This window comes from Semicossyphus pulcher, unplaced genomic scaffold (assembly GCF_022749685.1).
Source record: "Semicossyphus pulcher isolate SPU_LCO1_2020_fin unplaced genomic scaffold, fSemPul1.0.p SCAF_6, whole genome shotgun sequence".
NCBI classification, from domain to species: Eukaryota; Metazoa; Chordata; class Actinopteri; order Labriformes; family Labridae; genus Semicossyphus; species Semicossyphus pulcher.
Genome location: NW_027211737.1, coordinates 14,365,559 through 14,393,175, shown reverse-complemented (window position 1 = coordinate 14,393,175; position 27,617 = coordinate 14,365,559). Strand labels below are relative to the sequence as shown.

At 41.9% G+C, this 27,617-nt stretch overlaps 1 protein-coding gene across 1 annotated transcript; it reads right to left on the bottom strand.

Moving 5' to 3' along the window:
- Window positions 1-27,617, bottom strand: fancc (FA complementation group C). The gene is made up of 14 exons (XM_069683691.1): window positions 27,417-27,617; window positions 20,259-20,346; window positions 19,987-20,081; window positions 12,958-13,065; window positions 12,814-12,878; window positions 12,350-12,514; window positions 12,075-12,231; window positions 7,529-7,584; window positions 7,343-7,442; window positions 6,071-6,146; window positions 4,039-4,153; window positions 2,308-2,482; window positions 805-1,017; window positions 1-672 (listed from the first exon to the last, which is right to left on the bottom strand). Exons 1-14 carry the CDS (start codon window positions 27,615-27,617, stop codon window positions 514-516), a joined length of 1,773 nt encoding a protein of 590 aa, XP_069539792.1. The 3' UTR covers window positions 1-513.

The window sequence follows — 27,617 nt, the reverse complement described above, 5'->3', positions numbered from 1 at the left end:
ACATTTAATTTACATTCACCTTTCCCATATAAACATATTTTGGTATAAATAGTTATTATACAGAGATAACTGCTGTTTGGTTGTCCCGTCCTCCAAACCTAAACGCCTTTCAGTCAGCATGTGTAGCGTGAAGGATTTATGTTGTGAGACAATTATGTGAGTGGGAGGACTCTGACACGCTGTACGAGCTGCTGCTTCTTTGCAGTGTGATCTGTCACTGCTCAAGTGTCCTTGTGGGCCTTGTAGTTGTGTTATGTGTGTGTGTGTGTGCGTATAATTGCAGCCTCTCCAAATAATCTGTCCTCGCCGGGCTGTTTTGACACACTCCTGTCATTGTACCGCAGCGTATCTACACAATGAGCGTGGCTATTTGTCATTCTGCAGAGGCGCCCTGAAAAAACCCTGAGCCGAGCATGAACTCAGTGATGTGTGGTTCTGTGCATTAATGAGCGCGTGCGGGGGTATGTGTTCTCACCTGATTCAGAGTGTGTGTGCTGGGTTCTCAGCGGGGCTCTAAGCTGCATGCATATGTGTTAGTGTGTTTTGAAAAGCTTTGATCCTGAGATGAACTCTGTTAGCATCGCTTGATGAGCAGCTTCCTCCGTTCAGTTTGAGCTCCAGTGAGCTGAGAAGACACGCTGCTTCATCAACCAGACCAGACCGATGCACCACCTGGACACACACACACACACACACACACAAAGGCAAAGAGATATCGGTCTTACCACTGGATGTTTGGAACATAAATTTAGAAAGAAGCAAAAACAGATTTTGGGGGAGAAGAGAAACAAATCGATTCCTTACCGCCTGTAAAATCTCTGTTGATCCACTCAGCGATTGTTGGGAGAAAACAGCAAAGTTGACTAAAAGGTTGAGGATCAATAATGTGGGCGGTGAGAGCTGCTGAGGTTGCGGTGACACAAGAGTGACCAATGACTGCAGGCGATCAACAGGAAGAGGACGAGCTAAGACGGAGAAGAGGGAGTGCAGGTGCTCCCACGCTTCTTTGGCGTGTACCTGGGAACAACAGGTCACATGATCAGTTTTAGTGCTTTAAGTATACTTCCTACAAATCAAAATCAATATGTTAGTAATTCACAGATAATGAACAAAGACAACCACATGCGAGTAGGAACGTAATGGCAGAAATGGCGGCGACGACAGCGAGTCTCCCCGGGTTATAAGAGGAGGCGGACAAGCAGGAGACAGAGAGATGAAACTCAGGCCAGCTGGCCAGACACTCAGTGGGAAATCAATACTACATCACCCGCTTCAACCCGCCCCCCTCCCTCATCTGTTTCTCTCTCTCTGTCTCTCACAGGCACCGTCTCATCCTCTCCCTCTCAGATAGGAGGTAATCAATAATTTATTATTTAATATGTTATTCTTCTTTCTCTTGAGTTGTTCTATAGAGTTCAATGACAATCCTCCTGCCAAGAGCAAACAACCACAAATAATCCACACTGTTATGTTGTTGAGTTATGATACTGCATGTACTTCAGACAGACTATCTGAACCGACTTCTCCAGTCAGACCAAGAAACCTTGAGCTTAAATAAGTTGTGGTTCTTCAACAAATATCTACAGCAGTGTTGCCAAAGCAGAAGCAACAGAACTTGTAAAGGAAAATGTCGAGAGATATTTGCAAATTCAATGATTTAAACTTTGAGCTAAAGCTAACGACAGCATGCTAACACGCTGACAACAATGCAAGCATGTAGATGTTTAATGTTTACCACATTCACCATAATATTAAGCACTCTGACGTTTGCTAATAAGCTCTAAACTCAAAGTACATCTGGGGCTGATGGGAATGTAATGCAGTTTTAAGGCCTGCCAGTATGCCAGCAGTGAGTCGACTCCACTGGTTCCAAATAGAAGTTCTATTTTATAGAAGTCTATGAGAAATTAACCTACATAGAACTTCATTAATCACCTCAGTTAACATTTTCCAACAGATAACGAAGCACTGCATGCTTCAGGGTGTGGCTACCTTGTGATTGTCAATTTGGTGCCATGGCGACCTGTGAATCAGTATAGAGGCGTAGCAATGTGTTTCAGGAATAGACGTGCCCTCTTGTTGAAATATGGTCACTTTGAGTTTAACAAATTGAAGATGTTGACATAAAAATATAAAACTAAAGTCTTCAAAACGCTACGAATAGGTGAGGTCATGGTGGCTAAATCCTTTGGATTAAAGTGGTGGACTGACTGGCCGACAATGCCGTTCATAGACGAAAAAAATACCTAAAGAAAATTAAGGAAAAAAAGATGAATGAAATAAAACCTTCTTTAAAGGTAGTCTTACCAGCTGCAGTGCTCTGTTGTGCCCCCTGTTGGTGGGGTGATAGTAGAAGGTCAGCACCCACAGGAGGGGCCCACTGTCCTCAGGCCCCGGTGTCACCAGCAGCTGGAGAGCTACCTGCACCCAGTGCGCACTCTGAACCAGCAGGAACCAGGCCTCAAACACTTTATGGTGCCCCCTACAGGACAGGAGGAGAAACAGTGCTAATAAAAACAGGTAAAGAGCTGTGCAACTTTGTTAACAAATAACAGAAATTACTGAAAGTTACATGACGTTAAAGTAACTTCATCCAGCAATGAAGGCTACAAGATGCCCTGAAAAACGGAGAAATCAAAGTCAGTGCTTTAAACAGGGTTTAATATCTATAAAGGAAAGTTATTAGTGTGGTCGTATTTAGTTCCCGGCACTCGACCCATCCCCGCTTCATTTTTTCCAAAGAATGTGTGTGAATATTTACAACTTCTTCCTCTATAATTCCTCCTGAAAACTACTGCTGTAAATTAACCAACCATAGAATTTAATAATAATAGAAACTAACCCGCTATAAAGAGGAAGGGGAGGTTTTTAAAAACGCTTTAATGAGCATGACCACTGTTTGTCAATGCATCTATGAAGCTCTTTCTTCAAAGCTTCCACAAAATGATTTGGTTTGCAGTGTACCGCACAAGCCCTCTCATAACACGCTGTGAGGGGTAATTTACATCATAAGAGCTTTACTAATGAACCTCAATTCTAAGTTATTTGAATATTAGACCCGCCCCCACTGACAGGAACAATGAATGATCAAAGAGAGACGAAGCTGCTACACAGATCTGACTCAGAATTAGACACTGATTCTCATTAGTTGTTCCCAGTTGTGACATAAGCTGGTGATATTTCATCCTATAAAATATTGATAAAGCAGTCAATCAATAATGAAAATAATTGTTAGTTGCAGGCTTCGAATGAGTAAAGGGAGACAGAGAGGAGGGAACATGAGTATCATTAATGTAAATGTAAGGGGCAGGAAGAGAGAAGCCGGAGTGGAAACGAGCCACACAGCTGCAACAATGAGACGATGACTTGAAGATAGAGGATCGATTAGAATCTCTGTCTCATATTTCCCTAATACCATCATTACAGCTCTCTTCCTCATCTCCCCTTGGCTCCTGAATACGAACGGCAGCCCCCCGCTGCAGGGCCCTGGCAGCTGCATCTTTACTGGGAGCAGCACAACGTACTACTTTCCCACCGCTGGCTCAGAACAATGTTTTGGGAATTTTGCACGAAGCTCCAGAATGGAGCGTCGGTGGGGATAATGGGCCCTGTTAAAAACCGCAGCTGTAGAGTATCGACTCAGCCATCTCCATCTTTACAACATCAACAGCTTATTATCTGCATCCTCTATCCTCGTTCTCTCTAAATCCATCCAACCGAGGCTGTTCACTCTGCTTTCTGTTTCACGCTCATATAGTATCCTTTCCTCTGTCCGATTTCTTTGGTTCTTCTGCTACATTCTGCTTTCCAGCACTTGTTTTCTCCAAAGCTCTCTCTTTTCCAAGCTAATAGCCTTTAATGAGCGCTTGGAGGAGCCACGCAGCGCACCAGGACCTCTCTGCTGTGATGCAAGGGGAAAATATCTGACTTACCACCCCCTCAACAGCAGCTAATGGAAATAAGAACACCACACAGGCATTCAGGAGGGTGGTGGAAGCAGACACACATTAACACATTCTCCCGGCGAGCTTTTCTCACTCTGAACTGGCGCTACTGCTGCTTTCTCCGTCTCCCTTCTCTTCTTCTTCTGTCAGTCTCTGTAATGAGCTGCTGAGCCAGTCCAGGTGACGTCTCCAGGCCTCCTGAGGCATCTCTGCAAAAACACATTCAGATATACAGACATAATGATCACTTGTAGCACTTGTATGCACTTTTTACAATCAATTATTTTTCATCATATTCAAAGCCAGCTTTCGGGTCAGTGTTAGAGTTCGACAGTTTGGGACATGTATTGTCTTTTTTATCAAGAGTTAGATAAGGACACTGTTACCTCTCTTATGTCTGTAGAGCTATTGAAGGTATAATCCTGAAGATTTTCATTCAAATAAATGTCTGTTAAGTCTCTATCTATCGCTGAATGAGGTAACACAATGGTGACTGAGCCTATGGCCCACTGATGAAAGCCTTTGCATTTGCAGTATATAGTATTATTACAGACTGGGTGTCTGGTGCGACTTCATCAAAAGCGGCGCCCAGTTAGTGACGCGTTTTCCATCACCCAGCAGTGGTTGGTCTGCCAGAGAGGGTAGGCGGAGCTAAGCGGCTGCTTTTCCGGTCTTGCGAGTAAACAGTAATCTACTATGGCTGAACGAAGAAAAGATGGATGACTACAGATACAACTTCAAAAATAAGTGAAAATCCAAAGAAAAAGAAACAAATCTGACGCTCAGATGAAGGTAAACTCTTTGAGATTACCACTTTAATTTCGATATGAAGTCATTTTTTGTCCTATAACCTGGCAAAATATAGTAAAAAAAAAAGACTATCACAGTTTTCAAGAGCCCAACGTGACATCTTTGTATTAGACAAATAAGAAAAAGGACAAATATTATTTAAACTGCATTTTACACATCGTTTTTAAACCTAGCAAACAGTTGAGATACAACATTTCAATGTATGAACTTCAGACTCAGAGTTAAGCTGACTTACTTAAAGCAGCAGCCACTTAATGACTCTGCAGACATGTTTGGGGTATCTGTCTTTTCATCTAACTCTCAGCAGTAAAAAACAGCAAGCACAAAACAAGTCAGTTTTACTTTTCAAACACCAGGCACAAGTATTTCCCGAGCAGAACTGGATCGACTTCTGAAAGTACGTTTTCCTGTTTTCCAGCTATTATTTTTAACTGCTTAAAGAGCCAGCGCCGTGTTTGTCACATGGCACATTGTTCTGCCAAAAATAACTTTCCTACCACACACCACATTTTGCACTAAAACCCAATCCAACTGACACTTCAGGCTGACTTACAAACTCCAACAAATATGTGTGATATCTTGATGCAGGTCTTCCCCTCGGGCTGTGTTTTAACAATGCGGTGGTAACTCTTAATTCATCACTTTTTCAGCAGGAGCACAAATCATGATAAAACCTCAAATCTTCTACTTTTCACGTCGCTGTTTCCGTTCAGTCTCTGGTGAAAAATCGGCCTTCACCACACACACACACACACACACACACACACGCTAATAATTAACCCAGAGTTCTGGCTGGGGTCCAGTGTGTCCCTAAATGGCTCCATTCATGTAAATCATTGCTGTCCTACAGGCCAGTCTGGGCACACACTGATAAGCACTGCTCTGCTGTGCCCCTGCACTCACCTCGCCTACTGTGCATCCCTTAAATAGTAAAGATTCCCACACATTAACACTGATAATGCATATTAAGAAAAGCTGATATTGTATATTCTTAATAAGAAGATAAAATAGGTGTTAGTGTTTGTGTGAGACGATAAAAGGTCCAGTTATTCAAAAAATGTAGCTTGTACAAAACAGACTTAATAAAGATCATTTAAAGAATATGAATGTCTGTCAACTTTTATAAATGACACAACACTTTAACACTTAAGACAGCTGTTAGATAACTATAAATGATTAGGAAAAACACAAGTGCCCGTTCACTATGCTGCAGGAAAACACAAACAATACAGGGTTTTGTGCATTGTATCAGAGTGAAGTATCCTGAAGCAGACACACACACAGACAGGGATAAGTGTGTGTGTGTTTGCACTGACCTGACGGCAGGGTCAAGAGAGGAACCAGCAGACTCTGAGGTGATTGTGGGAACCAGGCCTTCACAGACACACTCCTCTGAAACAACACAAAGCACAAATTTTCCAGAGCGTCTGAAATATAAATCCTGCTTACCTTGAACTCATACATCACTGAGCTCCGAGAGCCTGAGAAATGACATTTTGAATGGGAGGCTGTGTAGCGGTGATACAGTAGGTGCTAATGTCTAATGTAGCATGTAATAGGCAGCGTTTAGTGCAGTGTGACTACAGCCATTAAAAGTGAGAGCACTGTAAGCACACTGTAGCACTGCCATCTACTGGTTAATAGAGGTGAAAAGGAGTTAAGCCAGATTCACAGAACCATGTAGCAGCTCATACATCACGCCCATGTCGCTACACATCTGTTTTCTTGCCTTTCAAAATAATGGCTGACATGTGAGCGTTGATGGAGGTCCCCTGTGTAACAACACACTCATGTATTTCTGAGACAATCTGTTGGGGGCAAAAATGTTAAAGTACGTTGTAACAACTCTCAATGGTTTCCACACAGTGCAGGTGTTTAAGATGTACAAAGCTATAACCTGCAAATTTGCAGGTAAGCAATTTGCATACATTGTCTGTGGTGGAGGTGCTTGTGGTGTGTAAGCAGCGAGCTCCCAGCTGGGGATCAAGTGATAATGATGTGGAGGATTCATCAAATGTTAAGTGAATTTGCCTGCAGAGGAGAGGTAATTGTTCAGCTCCCTGTGTGCGCATCTAAGCCTGCAGCATGGTAATTGTATTTTAATTTCCAGCAAAGCTGGTGAATTAAAGCCATTGACTGTATATTATACAGTCTATAATTAAAACAATTGGAGATTTATTGTACACAGTAGGTGAAGTCTCAGTCATCTGTAGTACAGAGTACTAAAGAAACATGCTTAAACTTTAAAAATGGCAGCATCTCTGCTGTTTGTAACCAAGCAGCACTTCAATATATTGCCTTGCATAACCTTAAATACGTGTTTTTAGTGGTGACTTTTTAAATGTATTATTTTTTAAGAGCTGTAAAGAACAGATGATTAAATGATGCCATTTAGTCAATAAATTCATTCATCAAAATGCAAAAATTCTCTTGTTCCAGCCAAGATCTGCCGTACTCTTTTCAGACTCTTGGAAGGTTTAAAGATTAAGTCTTTAAATATGTCATCTTGCACTTTGGGAAGTGTTTCTTATAATTATTCACTATTTTCTATGTCTTGCAGCCAGAAACATTTTAGGACGTTGGCCTACCTGATGCTGCTGCAGTGTCAGTTCCTTGAGGAAACAGCTGGTAAAGCTTTGGATAAGACACTTAACCGGCTCGCTCCCCTCTGCTTGCTTAATGATGGACCTGTAGGACACGTGATCAATCAAAGTGTATTCCCTTGCAAAACAGAATTTGCCAACAAACATACAACAACTCGAGCATATGCTCACCTGAAGATGTCGTTTACAACCATGAATATGGAGCAGTGCTGAGCGCAGGCTTTAGGCTGAAACACAAAAACACAAGTCATAAAGGCAGGACAATTATGCTGCTACTTGTACGTGAACCCCCAAGCACTGTCCACTGGGTGTCACTGTTGCATTGTCTACAAACATACTTTCTATACAGCCACAGTTCCTCTCAGTTCTCACTCTCTCCCCATTAAACCACTCAGTTTACCACTCTGTCAGTCCTCCCCTCGCACACACACGCGTGCACTTACTCTCTCATCTCTTCCTAATGCACACTCATCATGTGTTTTAGATTTAACACATTCTAAAACGCCCCAGCGCAAACATTTAACAGCTGTACTGTTCATGACTGCCTCCCTTCCCATGTTTATATCTCTCTTCTTGTCCCTAATTATTCTCCCTCCCGCCCTCCACCCCACACTCTTATATAGGGACATACGTTTCACTATAGGGCGAGCACATGTAGTCTACCCTACAGGCTTTAGTCCTGCAGTGAAACACAAGGCTACATAGAAAAGAGTATATTGATTTGATTTACTCCAATCTAAATCAAAACGTGCTATTTCAGTCAGGAGTTAAAAATGTAGCACTTCATATATTACAATCATTACAGTACAGCAAGGCCAAATGTGTACCAATAACTTACAATTTGGCTCTATAAGAGAGAAAAAGTAACAGAATAACAGCCAAATTACAGTCTGAGTGAGGTCAGTGAGAGCAAACAGCCCCACCCAGTGTTTATACGGTGTCATTACAACCTTCCAACACACAAATCAATCTCTTTCATCCTCACTTTGCTCATGTCTGTTGCGTTTAGTCCTCTCACGCCAGAATACAGCATTAATCAAACAAAGCAGGAGTTCTCATGTAACCGGGCATGAGCAGTAAGCTGGCATACGGTTTCAGCATGTCAGTGTGATTCTGCGTATGCGGGTTGCATGCCAGCACGCATGCATGTGTGCGAACTGTCATGGTTCCCCCTAGTGAAAACAGATGGGTTTTTCTGAGCGTCCTCCTCCGTACCTTACCACTAACACTTCAAGGAGGGTCAATTACAGCACACAACAAACATCCTGTTTTTGGCAGTGAGGCCCAGGAAGTGAGTGTTTATTGTTATTGGGCCTGCGTCTCTCACTGGATCACAGGGGGGCGGGACCAGCCAAAACGAGGAATGTGGGCCTAATTTCATGTTTCCCATTTTTGATTGCAGTTTAAACAAGTGAGTGAAAGGGAGGCGAGGAGAGACGAGCCACTCAGCTAGGACGTCTGTTGGGTTGGGTTTTTTTTTGCTTCTACACGTGCACGCCAACAGAGAGGGACACACGTGTGAAATGTACATCTGACATCCAAACATCCTGAAGGCTGCGTGAAACCTAAACGTACGCTCCCCACCCTCGTAATGACGGACACGCTATACCAGATGCAATATCATAAACAAAGCACAGGCGACTGGAGACATGTGTGTGTCGGGGTTTGCATGCAGACGTGTGCGTGTCAACTGGCGAGGTGATAAAAGCAGGGAAATAGATGAGATGGTAAACAAACGGATCCACGTCAGGACGGAGAAATAAACAGTCAACGCTCGCCTCTCTGTCGCCCTCTCACGCATGAGGTCGTTCAAGTGTTTAGAGAGCCCCTGCTTTCCAACAAAGACCATTGAATCAAGCGCAGTGAACAGGCACGCATATTCCTGTGCATGCCGTGTGCCGCCAGTGTGATCCAATCTCGCTTCATTTTAGGGAACAGCTCCTAAACTGAAAAAGTGTGCGACGCTAGCGTGTTATGTTGTGCGCAGCTCAAGTGGACCATCACTCTGGGAAAAACAGCAGCGACACAACTGACAAACTTCACCTAACTTCACCTGACGTGAGACGAAATGGCAGGTAAATTCATGTTTCACTTACATTTACAGCCACCAAAGGCAATGCAATCAGTAACCTAAGTAAACAGGATGCCATTCATAAGCGCATACAGGAGGTATCATATTGCCGGCTGCATACATTTGGCACAAACAACTCTTAGAAGACATGTCTACATAGATTAATCTACTCCCCTACACTCTCTTTGGTGTCATGACTGCTTAGTAAAGGATTATAAGTAATTCTGGTCGACACTGTAGCATCCAATTAGTGTTTTTCTTGAGTTAACAAGATCTAGTGACATATAAAATGATTTGATTGTTGCTTCTCACAACTGCAAAAATATCAAAGATTTCATTGTAGTAATGACATCTAGCGTAGAGGGGTCATAGATCAACTATCTCATTACTGGGAAAGCTGGGAGTGCGTGGACAAAGCAGTGGATGAGGAGATATAATGCCAATTGGGGGCCAAAACAAATGTAATAGTAATCCTTTACTCTATGCCGTTCCTTTTTCAGATATAGTGTTGGCATCAGGAATAGCTGCATTTTTTTTTTTACATTAGGCTTTGATAGGACGAAGTTTTGGTTGGCGGTGAGAGCTAGCATGGAGGGGGTTAGCTCTGGGATGCCAGAGCTAACCGTTGAGCCTCCCCGAGGTGTCATTGGCCTAACTTGATGAAACACCGGTGAAGGGAGGTGACCTCTAACTCTGTTGTTGTGCTGTCTCTCACGGCCCATCTAACTACAACTTTGAGTTGCTCTTTCTCTCATGAAAATAGGGGAAGTAGGGGGACATACAGTGTAAATCCCAGTGCTAGTCGAGACAGGACACCTCACCCTGACTCTGCCTTCCCCGTCTTCTTTCTAACACACCTCTCTCTACAAGCTCTTCTCTCTGTAGTTCTCTTGTGTGTTTCATTCAAATGTTGGGGCCTGTAGAGGCCATGTGGTAGGGTAGGTAGTATCACCGTTGTCAGTACCTGGAGCTCGCATGAACAGAACCCTGGTCTGTTGAAGTTGGCAATGCTGCTTGGGTTGCAGTGGTAGGTTAGGTTACGTATAAGTATTGGGATAAGGAAACAAGGGGAGGGGTTTTTTCACTGAGCACTTCTGTTGTGTTTAATTCAAATTACATCTATAAATCCAGAAATCCTTCCTGACTCATGAACCGGGCACGATCTTAAGTTATATGAAGTGAGGAGTGGCCAAGGACTCAAGTGACAGAGAGTTCAGTACTTACCCGGCACAGTAAAGGCTGTGTAGCACAGGCCAAATGATGTGAGATGCAGTTTAGAGTTAGCCAAATGATGTGAGATGCATGCAGAGAAAAGCCAAATGGTGTGAGTTGGCCAAGCGAAAACAGTCAATAAAGATCCACCAAAAAAAGGGATGGAGCACTTCCAAGAACTATGCATATGCAAACATAAAAACTCCCTATATTCAAACTGTTTGGTTTCACAGTTTACTAAGCAGTTCAAAGTGGAGCTAAGCACATATGGGCTGTGCAGTGATTTCTGATGTGAGACTCGGTTAATGCAAGGCATATGAGTTAAAATATGTACATAACAAATCCATTTAACAGCAGCAATATGTCGCCAATTTATCAACAGTCGCAAATGCTGCCAATTCACACAGCGGGAAAATTGCTGAAAATGCCACAGTACAATGTCACAACATTCTACACGTTACTCTCCAAATCTAACTGTGAACATAAAACAAGGCCATGAGAGTGTCACATGTGGAAGTTAGATATGCTTCATACACTTATGATCGGATCACAATGTCAGCACTCTAAATACATCACTGTATACATTTGGCTTCATGGCTTGGCTGTCATGACTTAAGAATAGTTGTTCATTGAGGTCTAAGAGTTGAAATGAGAGATTTAGACCATGTGAATTTCCCTTTGGGGATTAATAGAGTTATTGTTTTTGTTATATGCTTTACTGCAAACGTGCATTGGAATTAATTGTAAAAGACATTTTACCACCAAATGCACAGAACTACTGACAAACTGATCTGAATCAGATCAAACATTTGCATTACATTCGCCTTTTTCTCTCAGGACAATAAGCTAGATCAGCTACAGATCTGTTTTATTACAAACACTGTACTTTACACAATGTGTAAACAAGTTGGCTAATTTTTACCTGTAGATTTTTTTATATATCTATTTATTCTATATTATATTTGTACATGTTTTTATCTTACCTTATTCTGCACTGAGCAGCTCAGGGAGATGCTTCACTGTTTCATTGTTTTGCACAATGACAATAAAGACTTGAATCTTGAAAAGCTAAAACTATGAGGTCATTAATTTAAAAAGACGGCAGCCAATGTTTTTCAGTCATTTCTTTTGAAGTCAAAAAGCCAAATGTCACTGGTTCCCCTCCTCAAATATGAAGATTTGTTTTGTGTTTTCTGTTATATAAAATATATATTGTGTTATATATAAATATAAATCTTTGGGTTCGGGACTTTTGGTCCAAAGCCATTTGAAGCTGCCAACCGATTAACCGAAAACAAAACTCCAACAAAACCAGTTAGTGTAATAAAATAGTAAACTGGGGATCATTTCACTGATTAAACATGGATCGATGACATGTCAAAAGATGAACTCATCCTTTTAAAGTTGTAATTTCCTTGACATTAAATTACCCACCAGTAATGACTGTGCCACTTGCTGCTGTAGTTTCTGTGGTGTTGATCCCGTGCTGGTGTGAACACCCTCCAGCAGTCTGAGCACAGCGTCTTCCAGGCTGGACAGGTTGTGATACCACAGAGACACTACAGCCTGCTCGTCCAAAGACAAGCATTTGCTGAAAAAAAACAATCCTCACATTACCATTGCATCATATCACATCTGAAATGTATAGATATAAAATGTATAATAATGTTACAGCCTAACAGGAACTGAACCTCCATGTGCACCCCTACCTGGAGTATGCAGAGCTCAGAGCATCCAGGAAGTCTTCACTAAGTTGTGCCCTGACACAAGTCACCTGCTGCTGCAGCAGAGCACTGATGAGAGGAGCAGCTTCAGGACAAGTGACCAGAGGGACACAGGCCTGTGATGTGGCCAGAATGCAGTCACAGGAGCACCTGCTGAGAGTCAGAAAGATGTCAGTCATATCTGCATTAACCAGAACTTCTTATCAATTGTGGGCAAAGATAAGTTTTAATACTTCCAGAGGTTGAAAGATTTTTGTGCTTTGATCTTTTTTTAGCAAAATGTACCCCACGTATAAACATGACTTTGCATGCTAACTGAAAAGTTGGCGGGGAAAACTTTACTTATTGTGCAAGAAGAGCTTCAGCAATTATTGATTCATTCATTAATTCGGCAGACAATTATAAATAATATTGTTGGATGCAACTCTAAAGTTTCTACAGGGCTTTACCTCAGATTCATGTTGCCTAGAGAACTGCAGCTCTTCCCAATGTTTTCCTGCAGCATTGCCACCTTCTGTAATGAAAGAATTTGTGTAGCATGGAGGCTTATTAATGCTGGCAATAATCAAACAAACAGCATTAAAGGTCAATACCTTCCTCAGGACTCGGAGTTGGTACTCTTCAGGTTGTATACCCATGTGCTTCGTTACTGCCTGGGCTGCAGCGTCGTCGTCTTCTGTAGCGAGCTGACAGAACACTTTCTGTGGGAGAGCAGGTAACACAACGTGCAGCCGATTATAATCACTTTATGTGCACATCTAAAACAGTGGACAAAACTTTAATACGATCTGCCCCAAACCCTGAGATCCATAACATCAAAGCTAATGAGTTACTGGAATATAAGATGGCTCTGTCGGCGTCACATCATTTGAACCACATGAGCGCAGAAAAGGCATTCCAGTAAGTGAGAATGTATGGACAGCATATGAGCAACTTCAGAAATGAACATTCTTTGTTACAGACGGCCTTGGTGTTTTACAAGCATTTTTCAGAAGGGGCCTCATCATACACTGATAAAACCAGACCAATAAACTCAGCTGATTCTCGTCTGTGAGAAACGCAGGGCATAATGAAGGAACAAAGAGAGGGAACACGAGGCCCGTACTGTAAGTTCATTTTGGTGTCACCTTTATGTTGGGACAAAAGAAGGGTTGAGAGCCCGTTTTTTGTGTTAAATAGCAACATCGATAACAAAAATAGATGCCACACAACCCCAAATCCCAAAGACCTATTAGTTGGAATAAGGAATCGATTTTAAACTCAGAAACAGTCCTCTCATTTTAAGTTGATCCACTGGAAGATGTTTGAAAAGTGTGATCCAAAAGAGAAAGCCAAGGCCTCACATCTTCAGCACGCACAGTTTTCTTTTAACAACTCCAATGAACCAAAAACAGAGAAAGATCCACACCACTAAGAGCAGATTTAGAAAGTACAAATCCCTTTCAAACTGCAGATGAAAGGGGATCAACAGGAGATGAGGAGAGAAAGAGATTGAAAGAGGCACCATATGTAAAAAGAAATGGGACAAAAAAAAAAACAAGTTAAAGAGAAAAACCCAAAAAATCCCAGGCAGAGGAGCGCAGCAGTGCTGTTGGGGGAGCTGTGTGGTTTCCTTGGCCAGGCCCTACAGCACGCTAAGATGCTTACCCTCCACATAGTCTTACAAAACAACCCCAATCACTACCATCTGAGCGCCCTCAAACTCTGCACATCCAGTACATACAGAACCAATCACACTTATCCCACCCTTGGTAAGAAGGCACAGTGGGGCTGGGGGATAAGAGAGGGAAGGAAGGCTGGTTAGAAGGAATGGCAGAGAGAGAGAGGCTGGAACGCGCTGTGATGGCTGCATTTACAGCGGGGGGGGGGGGGAAGGGTGTGGTCACCAGAGGAATGAGATGAGAGGCAAATGGATAGATGGATGGCAAATACTTTAGAGCAAAAGTCGTCTTTCTCTCGCAGAAAAACAACAGCCGAGCTGGCTGTGGGGGCTTGGACACGCTGCTGCCATAGAAAATATCCCTCCATAAATCTAAAATTAAAATAGAGGATGGAGAAAAATGCACAAGGCAAAACGACTCGGTCGGTTGGTTTTGATGGGTGCCTGTTAACAATTACAAAGCCATGATTGAATTCTCCCCAAACCAATGAAAGACTCGAGTATAGCCTCAGATGGTCAAAACAGCAGAGACATAAAGTGGGAAGATGAAATGAGGGAAACGAGAACAAATAAAGGTCAGGATGATCACTCAAAGTAATAAAGTTATACTTGTGCTCGGACCTGTTGCACGGATATTGAGCGCATTCAACCAGAAAAAGAGTTGACGTTTTTAACTGATCTTAAAAACTTCTCAGTTTTGTCTCAATATGAACAAAAACAAACCCGACCATCAGAAATTTGATTGACTATTCACATACAGTTTATCTTTAATGCCTGTCAACACTGTCACCCGCACACTATTCAGACAAAGCAATTTACAGCAGAACGAAAGAGGCTTTGGTTACATTTTTCCTGGCAACATTTCACAGTGAGTACTACGTTAGCCTATTCAAGTGGAAACAGATGACTTTTACCGAGGGAAGACTACGATCACAGGTGCAGGACAGAATTAGCAAAGAGGTGAGATGTTTGCCTTTGTCAACAGGGGGCGCCAAAATCAACACAAAATGAGAGTTTCTCACAACTGCCTTAAAGGCCCAATCTACAGTATATGAAAGGAGAAGAAGACAAAGAAGACGACAAAAACGAAGAAGAAGAAAAAGACAATGAAGACGAAGACGATGATGAAGGAGAAGAAGACAAAGACAATGACGAAGAAGAAGAAGAAGAAGAAGAAGAAGAAGAAGAGGAAGAGGAAGAGGAAGAGGAAGAGGAAGAGGAAGAAGAAATACGTTATTAATCCCAGAGGGGAAATTCTCATTTTTTCATTCTTTTTACAAACATGCTACAACATAGGCCCTAAATACACACATGTACAATGGACATGCATTAATGGAGGGATGTCAGAGTGAGGGGGCTGCACATGGACACCTCAACAGTGCCCAGGAAAGGATCTGGCACCTCTCCAGCTACCAGCCCCAATTACTAGCCAATATTTTTGTTGACTTATAAATGTAAAATCAGACGTTTGTGTGTTTCTCACTTGATCAAGATTATAATACAACCAAAGTTTTGGATGAAGTTTTTATAATCTTCTTTAGTACAATAATTTAAGGATTGCTGGTTCAGGTCCAGGATTTTTTTTCCAAATGTAAACACTAAATAGTCTGAATGTCCAGAGGGCATTAAGTACCATAACTCTAATCCTTAATGTAAAACTGCAAAATTAAAGGAATAATTCAACATTTTAGAAAATAAGCGAGTGATTCTGGCTCTGTCTGCACAAAGTCTATGACACTTCTAGAAGTGCCTTTAAGGCTAAGTTATCAAGATGTTGAAAACTATGAAGATTTAACAATATCTGAAAGATTGACCTAGTGTCATAAACCAGTAATCAGCGTCTACTCCCAATGACAACATGACACCAGGAAGTTACGACTCTCAGCTGTTAGTAGCCAAGAAACAGTTACAGCAGTTAAAAACACAAACATTATTTTTCTATTTTTGCTTTTATGCAGACTGAACAGACAAACCAAGAAATAAGTGTACTTCCAAAAACGTCTACACAAGTTAAAGTAAGAAATGTAAAGAAATATAAATACAATTTTTTAGTAAGTCACTTTTACTTAAAAATGGATACCATGCCATCCAAGAGGAAATGGAAAGATAAAAGTGAAACAGACAGTGTGTTGCAACCAATGTGAATAAATAGTCAAAAATATGTTTAAAAAGTACAAAGCTGCCACAGTAGCTCAAGGGCCTACCTGTGGTTCACCTGTTTGAGTCAGTGAACTTCCACATCAAAGATTCAAACTATCAAACCGTCCATCCTCCGGCCCTCTAATATCACACTCTCATGCTTTACTTATCTGTCATCTCCTCAAAGATCATGCCATGTTTCTGCAGCTCTGGGTGGTCCCCCCACTAGCACAGGATGTAGAGAAACAGGACGATTGAGCTAATGACTATCTGACATAGCCTGCAGCGATGTGGCTGTACCCAACATTCATCAAACCCAGCGAGAACACTCTGATGTGGATAAGAGAGGCAGACAGGGAGGGGGTGAGGCAAAGACATGGGGGAGAAAAGGAAAAATACTTTGCACACGGTCATAAATTATAGGCAAAAATACATGTGGCTACTAACATTATACACAGTAGCGGTAAAACGTGTGTTTTTGCACAAAAGCTCACAAACACATGTGAGCAAATGCACAATCTAGAGACACACTATTAGGTGCCACTTAGTACCAGACCCTCAGTCTATTATGGAGCCAGCAAGAAAACAATGTTGGGGAGCAAGATCAGACAGGGCTAACAGAAAACAGGCTGCATTGTACATTCCAGGACAGCCAGTCCAACACAACACAGACTCAGGGAGAGACACAGAGACAGACCATCTCTGGCCTAAAACCATACATCTGCCCTGCTCCCCCAGACGGGATGAGCTGCGGTGAGTACGTTTTTTTGCACTTCCCGCCATTCCTGCTATTTGTGGGGAGTGGAAGCTTCTTTAGAGGAGAAGAGGATGAGAATGGAGGAGAAGCTGCAGAGTGGGTTATGAGTTTATTGTACTTGTGTATTTTGGACACTTTCATTCAGTCTGTGAGTGGACTCAGTGAACTCTGTCAGGCCGTCAGCTGTCAGCGCTAAAGCATACAGCTACAATTAACTACCTCTACACAGTGCTGAAAGTAATGGACAACTAAACTTTTTAGGTGTTTCGTCTCAATTATTGCACAAGAAGCAGAGTTCTTCCCCGTTTGAGAAAGTAGTGTGCTGTTAATAATCATTGCAAACCTTGTAAACAACTGTTGCTATCTAATTCTAACCAAACCAAAAGAAACCTAATTCCTACCACAATTATCTTCCTTAAAGGGCCAGTTCGCCGCTTTTCAACCTCAGTCCTATCATGCTATTATGGGGAGCTAATGCCATTATGGTAGGAAAAAAACAGTTTGGCTCTGTGCCTTTGGAGGACCTCTGCCACACTACGTAAAAGGTGCCATTTGGCGGAGGCCAGGGAGCTCGCTAAACTACACTTCCTCAATCCAGGACGCCCGCCTCTGATTTCAGGTCCCGTTCAAAATCATCAGGTTTGAAATGTAGACTGCAGACCTGAAGATTTTTTAGACGATCCACCGGTATATTCTCATTGTATTTCGGATTCTGTTCCACTCTGAGACATTGCTTGCAGCGAAAACTGTAGTATTTCACTCCAGCGTCTCTTGCTGGGCCGTTCCTTTCAGCGGGAGGGGTGCGATGCACGCTGGGTGTTGTAGGAATGTAGAATGGGCGAAACCACGAGCTGTTTGTACAACTTTCTCCACAGCTGTGGCGCCAATTTCAAATATTATTGCTTTCTCCAGGGGTGAATTGCTCCTTTAAGCTGAAAAAAGCACGATTACAACACTTTATAATAACATATAAAGTGAATCACAGATGAGCTGAAGGTAAACAAAGACAAAGTAAGACTATAGCCAAGACATCTGTTTCACTACACATCATCCATGTTGTTTTTAATCTACATTTAAAACCATAACAAAATAAGTGTAATTAAAAATGTAAATCTATACACCAGCTCCCCTTCACTGCACACATCCACATGCAATACATGCAAACATACACCCATACAATAACAGCCATACCGTAGACGCAAACACATCCAAGAACATATGCACTCGGCTTCCCCTCTTTTGGGTCAAAGACCATCTGGCAAATTGAAGGTTTACTTTCAAGGCACTGTTTTAATTAGCAAGATGTTTTATTAGATGAGAAATTAATCAAAAGAATACAAACACACAGTTAATCTGGCAAAAATGTGAAGGTCCCACATTGTTTATCATAAGCCATCTGTGTGAACCCTCTCAAAGTTGAAAATTGCAGAATCTTTTCTTCCCTCTGTTCTCGTTCCCTCCTTTGTGTGTGAGCGCCTCGAAAACACACAGTGAGGAAGATCAGCTCACCATAATATAAAGGCTGATCCCTCTCTGGTGACAAGAGGCCGTGAAACAGTCGATTTTAATTTGCTTTCAAATATGTTTTACAGTTTTGGGCACAAAAGGCTTAGACTAACAGAGACCCAATCTACCTCATTCATCATCTGTGTCGCGTTGGAGAGGAGACAGTGAGGCCTGGCGAGAGAACTCCTATTAAAAGTAAATTACAAAGAAAATCTCTTCAGCAGCCCAGAGGCAGTCCAACACAGATTCTTCTTAGGAGTATTTGTTCAAGTGATGATAGTCAAGAGCTAATAAGAACATTAAAAGCAAACAGATCCAGATTGAAAATATGAGAAAGGAACACAGTCACAGTAATATTACAACAGTAACAGCTAATATTGTTATGATTGGGCCGAACCATGGTACGATTTCTTTGTGGATATAAAGTGTTTTTGTCTCCATCTTATTTTAACTTCCCTCAGTCATGTCTTTAACTTCTGTGTAAACTCATATAACCAACGCTACAAAGCAGTAAAGCTGAGTTTACATGACATCACAACTGACTAAGTAACTAAGTTTTACCATACTTTTTGAAATCTTAAAGTGCTGTTGTTAACAACTCTACCCCAATTCAAATAAACATGTTACTGTACCTCCTACTGGATCTAAGGCTTCTTCTCAGCTTTCAAACTTCCTTGGTACCAAACAAAATGTGTCTGTAGCACATCCATGCATTATCTATCCCGCTTATCCTGTTTCAGCTCGTGGGGAGCTGGAGCCTATTCCAGCTGTCATTGGGCGAGAGGCAGGGTACACCCTGGACTGATCGCCTGTCAATTACAGGATTGACAACCATTCATGCTCACATTCACACCTACGGGTAATTTTAGAGTCACCAATGAACCTAACGAGCATGTCTTTGGACTGTGGAAGGAAGCCGGAGTACCCAGACGCATGTACGAGGAGAACATGCAAACTCCACACAGAAGAGCCCACTACAGGATTTGAACCAGGAACCTTCTAGCTGTGAGGCGACAGCGCTAACCACTGCACCAACTTCCAGTGCCTACAGTTCCTTCTGTAGTACAGAGTTTAAAAAAAAAAAAGTTAAGTAACAAAAAGATAGGTATCAAAAGCTTTGTCGAATTTATATTCTGCACTTTGATTTTATATTTCATGACAATGATTTTACAAATTTCAGACTGCATTTATTAAAGTTCTTCTGTTGGTTTTTCAAGACAAAATTATGAAACATATTCTTGATTTTGATGAGGTAGCAAAAAATGTATAATCTACAAAAACTGGGGTATTCTGATCTGACTAGTATCAAAAAAATTAATATTATGCCCATTCTCCTATTTTAGTATTTTCAGGAATAATAAAAACTTTCATCAGAAAGATTACAGTAGAAACAGTTCCTGAATTTAAGTTTCAACTTAAGTGAATCACAAAGTGATAAAAGGAACTAACCCATCACTTTTAACCCTATCTTTAATTTACAAATATAAAATAATATATAAGTCTGAATTTCATTCAGTCTAATTTCTATATTAACAAAGATGGAGGAAGTCATGTCCATACCCGTATCCACTGGTTGGCTTTTCTTTCCACAGCATTGCCCGGACGCTCGGAGTACAGTCCCCACAGACACTGGAACAACAGCCTTCTGCTTGTAGCTGCAGACAACAAGGCACATCAGAATCACAGCAGGTCTGTAGAGTTCATAGGTCTCTAAATGGATGGTACATTTTTGGATTAATGTAACACCCTTTTAACACAGACTTTAAGCCTCTCAGCAACACACCCGTCCACTACCCCCAATACGGATGGAGTCAAAGTCGTTCAAAACTCACCATCAGCAGTGACACAGGGGTTCCAGCACAGTCGGCCGAGAAACTGGCCCAGGAAGGGGAGCCTCTTCATGGTCTCTGTCGTGGAGCTCTTCGGGAGAACAGAGACAGATGCAGACGGAAGAAAATTGAATTAATAGTCGACATGTTTTTCATTTTGAACACTCTTACATCTTTAAGCCATGAGAGGGTTAGTTCTCTGAGTGAAAGGCACTCAAAGAAATATATATTTTCCATCTGGCACTTAATCAGACTCATATATAACCGATTGGAAGCTATATATTATTAGATATATTACACCACCTCACCTGTTTCATTTCATTCGTTTAACCTAGCAACCTTCTGCCGCAACACCAAACATTAGACGATACAAACAATCCTAAGTCTACCTAATGACTGAGGATTAGTATGTTGAATTGAAGGTAAATCCACATGTGCACAGTACATTACTCATGCATCACCTTTGTTTCCCTTGTTTTGGTCATGTCAGCTTTTCCACTTGAGTATTAACAGTGAGAGATACACAGTGCAGAACAGGGCTCTGGTCGAGGGTGCTATACCTGTAAAGGTTTTAGTATGTGTGTGTCTGAACATGTTTGTCCTGCTCTGAAAAACAGACCATGTGATTCATTTCAGCTCACAGCCAATTAAAACATCCAGGAGGTTTTAAGCTAAGGCAGACACTGTATTTAAGAATGTGAATAACCTTTAATCCTGACTTTCTTCGCATTAAGTTTTGAAAATATAAGACTTTCCCAGAGGACCTCCACTTGTAAAATCTCAGACTGGAAAGACTCCAGTTACATGTCAGGGCAGTCGGCTGATATAAATGAAAAACAAGCCTTCTACGTCTACAGCGGTGCTTCTCAGACTTTTTTCAAAATTATTATTCCTTTCAAATATTTCAACAGCCTCGTACCCCCTGACCAACGCACAATATTTGGAAGGAAAAATAATCCATACGAGGAGGTTTAATACAGCGCTGCGCCATCAGTGTTTGATTTACTGAAAAACAACCTTGTAGTGAAGAAAGCTTAATGCAGTGCACTGGCTTCATCCGTCTCCCCCAGCAAAAACATAAAACATGTGGAGGGTTGATAAAGAGCATTAAAATGTATTCATCCTGATACTGAATGTATATTTTAGGCTCTGTTTCGCTTTGTTTTTCACTGCTTTCTCTGTGTTTTCAGCTGTGTTGATGCTCATTTCAACCTTTATTATCTGCAGTCTTTCACTATCGAAACTGACTTTTTGCAAGCATGAACAATAAAGCACAACTTTAACACGAAGCTGATTGCATTCGTTCCAACAGGTGAGAGTTTACGGCTGGTATTGATGGCAATGAAAATATTAATAATACATTTAAAAATGTGGTGTATCGGCACCGGTTTAGCTCAGTGGTTAGGTCAGACCATGTGCGGAGGCTATAGTCCTTGATGCAGCGGCCCGAAGTTCGGCTCCCGCCCGAGGCCCTTTACAGTGTCATCCCACTCTCTCTTCCCCTGTTTCCAACACTATCCACTGTCCTCTCTGTCAATAAAGGCATGAAAAGCTAAATAAATTATCTTTAAAAAAAATGAACTTTCAGGCATTGATCTCAAGGACCCCTTGTAGTTCTCTAAAGTGCCACTAGGGGTACTAGTTCCCCTATTTGAGAAACACTGGTCTACAGTATATTGAATGTGATTGAATATCAAACACAGCAAAAGTAAGGATCTAATCCATGTGAAGGACAGGACTGGAGCTGTAAGCTATTCTTATTATTAGAAACAAAAGACAAACAGAAGGTGATTATTAAAAAAGAGAGTCTAACTTATATGCTTATAATTAAAGATGACAAAACATGATAGACTGTAGATGTGACAAAATCCAGGGCAGAACAAACACACACTGAAGGCTGAAGATAAATGACCTCAGTATGAAGACAATAACAGACCTAAGCTGTAAAAAAAAAATTGAAACTCTTTAAAGGTTTAATACGAATCAACACGGAGCGCATGATGTTTTACAATATGATGACTTTAGTGGAAAACACAGAAAACAGATCAAAGCGGTGACGTATTACTTAAATTAACAAGCATGTCTGCACACGTGTGCATGAATCATGTTTATGTGCGTTTACAGTATTACCTAAAATCCATCCCACATTAACAGACCATGTCATTCATTTCATCTGTGAGCTAATCAAACTTGAGAGAGCAGCTTCGATGCAGGAGAGGCCCACACAAAGAAATCTGACACAATAACTAGTTGTAATTGAAGCAGTGTGCTTGTGCTCAACCAAAGATGATTGCTGCAAGCAGGATCCCACACGATCCTAAGATGTGGAAGAACATGGACACTGATTTATTGACACCCTTCTCAGTCATGAAACATCTTGAAGGATGGAAATCACAACCTTTGTTCTCTGGACATTGTGCAATTTGTTGATACAAAAGTATGACTGAATTGGTGATGAAAGCTTTTAGGTTTTCAGCACCTAAGGCATGTAACAATTTGCACACTGGTATTTAAAGTGGTAATCTCAAAGATTTCAATTTGTTCCCTTGGCGGCACCTATGGTGAATAAACGGTAATTGCAGAAGCGCACTTCCCAGATATCCAGTGTTGCATGTGTGACGTCCACAGTTGCCTCCGGTTGTAACTCTTGATTTTCCTCGCTGACGGTCGCTTTCCTTTTTAGACTGTTTGCCTTCATCTGAGCGTTGAATTTGTTTCTTTTTCTTTGGATTTTCACTTATTTTTGAGGTTGTATCTGTCGTCATCGATCTTTTCTTTGTTTGTTCAGCCATAGTAGATTATTGTTGACTCGCAACACTTGCAGAGACCGGAAAAACAGCCGCTTAGCTCCGCCTACCCTCTCTGGCAGACCAACCACTGATGGAAAACATGGGCGCTGCTTGTGATGTTTTTCGTGAATGTCTCCACAGACACCCAGTCCATAACAATACTATATACTGCAAATGCAAAGGCTTTCATCAGTGGGACACCATTGTGTTACCTCATTTGGCGTTAGATAGTGACTTAACAGTCATTTATATACATGAAAATCTTCTAAACTTCAAAACTTAGTAACCCTGAACTTTTTTAACATATGGTAAAATCGATTGAGTCAAAGCTGTCTGTTTGTAAATGTTAAGTCTGATCATTCTTATGTTAGTTGAATGTTTTAGCTTGTTTAGTGTTGAAAATCTTGAAGGAAAACCTTGTAAAAGACCTCTCAATTTCCAGTTTTTAAACCACAATCAGTAGTAGTGCAGGGATATTTCAAAGTTAGAAGGAAAGAGGATTTTTTTGATCAGGAAATCTGGCATCTTAATGCTTCCATCAAAACTAATCAAATGAGCAATAAGAAAAAATAAAAGCCCCAGTGAAGCTTTGGATCGAGAGAGACAACTATAGGCCTATACGATCAAAAGGAGCATCGGACAGAAAACAGACTAACTTGACTCCCTCAAGTGGGTGAGATCACCATTAATGGGAAGCAGAATGGTAATAGTCCAAGTGGGATTTCTCCAAATGCCCCCACTGTGCCCCCCCACCAACACCACCCAATGCTGTCTGGATCGCAGCCCTCACACTCAGCCTGCCTATCAATGGAGCAACACATGGTAAAAGCTGTGTGTGAGTATACGTGTTTGTGTGTTGATGATGTAACTAAACAGGAATGTTCGTTTATTATGAGAACTTTACTAATGCGTTGAGACTGGAGGAATGCCGACGAACAATGAGCAGTCGCGAAAGAAAGTAATTATCACTGACTATCGGGGCCAAATCAACATCAACATCATCGTCATCATTGTCCCTGATTATTAACGAGCTTTGGTCGATGTATCTTGTCTTGATTAGGGACAGACATGTCAGACAGAAGTGACTGATTAAGTGCTGCCAAGGAGGCCAGTAGGACGAGTTCATAAACAACGATAAAGAGAACAGTTAGGAAACACTTCTGTCCCTGACATCACTGAACTACAATCACAGTCGCTCTAACACTTAATAGCAAAGTTACTATGGTGAGCACATAAATATACACTTGAGTGCAGTGTTGAATTCCTCACACGCTGCATCCATCTTCCCATGGGCAGCATCATTTTCCAAACAATTCCTTTGAGCAGTGGTGTAGCAACCATGGGAAAAACTTGGTGACTATACAGTGGGTGGTGAACAACAGTATGGCAAATGCACATGCACACTGGCAAACACTTGGTAGGGGGTAGAGGGGGTATTATGCTGTTTCACATTTTCAGACATACTGTATATATAATGTTACAATGTTGGATGTCCAGACTAAACGTGGGTGAAGTTTCAGATCTGTAGGTAAAAGTATGTTGGAGTAATCCCCAGGCTTCTCAGCTCAAGCCATGTCCACATGGAGAAGGAGCCGACTTCGTTTTGAAAAAGTTTTCCGTAAACACGGAGCCGTCTCAGGAAATGTTTGCGTCCCCACAAAACCGCTGAAACGCTGTATTATATACAACCGGCCTGTGGGTGGCGCTGTAATGCAGCCACACAAATACAACAAACCGGAGAAGAAGAAATAGAGCATGCGTATAAGTGTAACAACAAAGAAGAAACATAAGCAGAAGACGATGGCGCAAAATATGAGTGGAACTAGAAAAGAGACCTTTGTGTGGACTGCGACGAGGTTGAACTTCTGCTTCGGGTCTGCAGAACGAGCGCGACACTGTAGTCCGCCATAGTTGTCGTTTTTGTTGGTGGTGGTGGGGTTAGCGCATGCGCGACGTACGGAGGTGGCGCGATTCAAGAAAGATCCGTATAGGCTGTACACACGGAAACGCCAGGGTGGCGTTTAGGGATTTATCCACTCTGGGAGGCGGTTTCAAAAATTAGTGTATACGGGTTCCTGAAACGCCGTTTCTGTGTGGACGAAATGACCATACGACAAAAAACTTTGCCGTTTACTCCTAAACCCGTCTCCGTGTGGACATGGCCTCAGTCTGTAGGCTGCTGTGAACGCCAGGTTTAACACGTCACAAAGTGCAGCCTCAACAGGCTTCAGAGAGCTGGCCAATCAGAAGATGCGCTTGTAGGGACGGGGTTTCTTAAAGGGACAGAGCTGACTGTGTCGTTTCAGACAGAGGCTGTATGAGGGCCTGCAGTGAGTTTTTTTAACTGTAAATTAAAGCTACTCCACAGGTATAACAGAGTGAAATATGAAGCTTGAAATTAGCATAATACCGTCCTTCAAATAAACAGATTATCATGTGGGAATCCGCTCTGGTGCACATAGATTTATTTTAGGTAGGAGCTTGAGGCGGAGCTAAGCAGCTGTTTTTTCTGTTTCTGCAAGTGTTGCGAGTAAACAGTAATCTACTATGGCTGAACAAACAAAGAAAAGATCGATGACTACAGATACAACTTCAAAAATAAGTGAAAAGAAACAAATTCGACGCTCAGATGAAGGCAAACAGTCCAAAAAGGAAAGCAACCGTCAGCGAGGAAAATCAAGAGCTACAACTGGAGCCAACCGCGGACGTCATACGTGCATCGCTGTCTGGATATCTGGGAAGTGTGCTCCCGTAATTACCGTTTATCGCCATAGGTGCCGCCAAGGAGAACAAAAAAGGGATCTTCGAGATTACCACTTTAAAGTTTAATTATCCATAAATAGCTTATATGACAATTAGGGAATGGAACCATGTTTGCTAAATAAACGCTGATGTACTGAATATTTTATGATTGATGGGTTTAAACAAACTTAAATTAAGTGGCACAGCACACAGTACTGTTTGTGAATGATCTGAAGCACCACTTTCCACAGAGCTGTCAAACGCACTGCTGCAGCCGCAGGGGAGATTCTCCACTGTAAAAACAAAGACCCATTATCAGCACCTTTCTGTCATCATCTTAATACGGAAAGCAACAAATGTGTTCTCATGTGTGCTGGAGCGAAAAAACCTGCCCATCAGCAGTGGGGTCTAGACAGCCAAGCTCTACTGTTGGATGTGTTTTCCATTACATCGTGGGGCTAAGGTGAAGTGTATATTTGCCTAAACCCAGCATATGGAAACATACAATATTATTTTCCTATTTGTTACAGAATTTTTAACATTGGCTTGAAATAGTGGAATCTGGTGCGATACTGTGATAGGAAAACTTACTTCACGTTTCTAAGTGAAAACCTAGAAATTAAAATTAACGAGGAGTATTTCTCATATTTGTGAATGAGCCACGGGACAGTGTTGAAGTCATCAAAGGATGCAAAATGCTGCCAAGAAGCAGGATATCCTCAGCTGGTCTTTTATGAGCCCACTGCCTGCTCTTTTCTCTTTGTATCCGCTCCATCTTTCTGCACATGCTGAAACCTCGGCATGACATATACTTGGAGTAATGGCATCAGAGAAGGAGACAGACGGATATAAATAATAGGCAGACGGCGCTCGATGTATAAAAATATATGGATTACTGCCCAAATAAAGAGATCTTACCATCACACAGTTACAGTAAAACATATGGAATCACAAATTAAAACCTGAAAGAGCACCACGACTGTAAGACTAACATGAAAAATACTTCCTATGTGAGAGAAAGAGTACATCATGTGAGAGAAGCGTGGTTGTAAAACATGGCAAGAGAGAGAGGGAGTTCTAAGGAGCAAGAACTGGAAGCAGGAGTCAAGGTCGTATTAACACTGAGATCTCACAGTCCTGCACCCCTCCTGTCCTCTGCCCCCTTCCCAAATTTGCTGGACCTGATATAGGGATACATTAGGTTAGCGCTGAAGGTCCCAAAGCGGCTATTACCTGACTAACTCAACACTGCAGCGCTGCCAGCCAGCCTCTGCGCAGCACAGAGCCGCCTCTGTTAGTACGATCGCTCCAACTCTGGACTTACTGTTCTGCCCTGGCTCTGACAAAGAGCGAGCGTGTGCGTGTTTCAGTGTGCGTGCGTGTGTGTGTACTAGACATGCTGGTGCTTGAATTGACTTAGTGCTTCATTTATCAGACAGCTGTTTGGCCTAAGTGATTGACTAATTTATTATATTAGGTAAGGTGTGTCAACCCAGGAAACAGGCTTCTTCGTTGATATGGAAGCATTTATAGGATATAAAGTGTTAGACCATCTCGATCTGCAAATAGTATAGAAATTTGGTTAAAAGAAAAGATGTGAAGACACAAGCTCTACGTTTCAGGAGCTCACCATGTTGTTAATCTGTGTGAGGAGTTGCTGAAGGAAATCCCGCAGTCTGCTCAAGTGCAGGCAGGTGTCTCTCTGAGTGTCTGGGCTGTCAGCTTGGCCCCAAGCCACTGCTTTGTCCAGCCAGAGCTGCATCTGCTGGATGTTCAGCAGGGGCTCCTCTGCAGTTTGATGGAGCTGGGTCTGTGGCTGCAGCTGAGACAT

Excerpts from the sequence above, each read along its gene's own strand:
- fancc (XM_069683691.1), bottom strand. The coding sequence starts at position 27,617 with ATGTCTCAGCTGCAGCCACAGACCCAGCTCCATCAAACTGCAGAGGAG. Across the intron at positions 7,443-7,528 it reads GTTGTAAACGACATCTTCAG|GTCCATCATTAAGCAAGCAG; the intron begins GTGAGCATATGC and ends CGTGTCCTACAG. Across the intron at positions 2,483-4,038 it reads AGCAGTAGCGCCAGTTCAGA|GGGGCACCATAAAGTGTTTG; the intron begins GTGAGAAAAGCT and ends CCTGTCCTGTAG.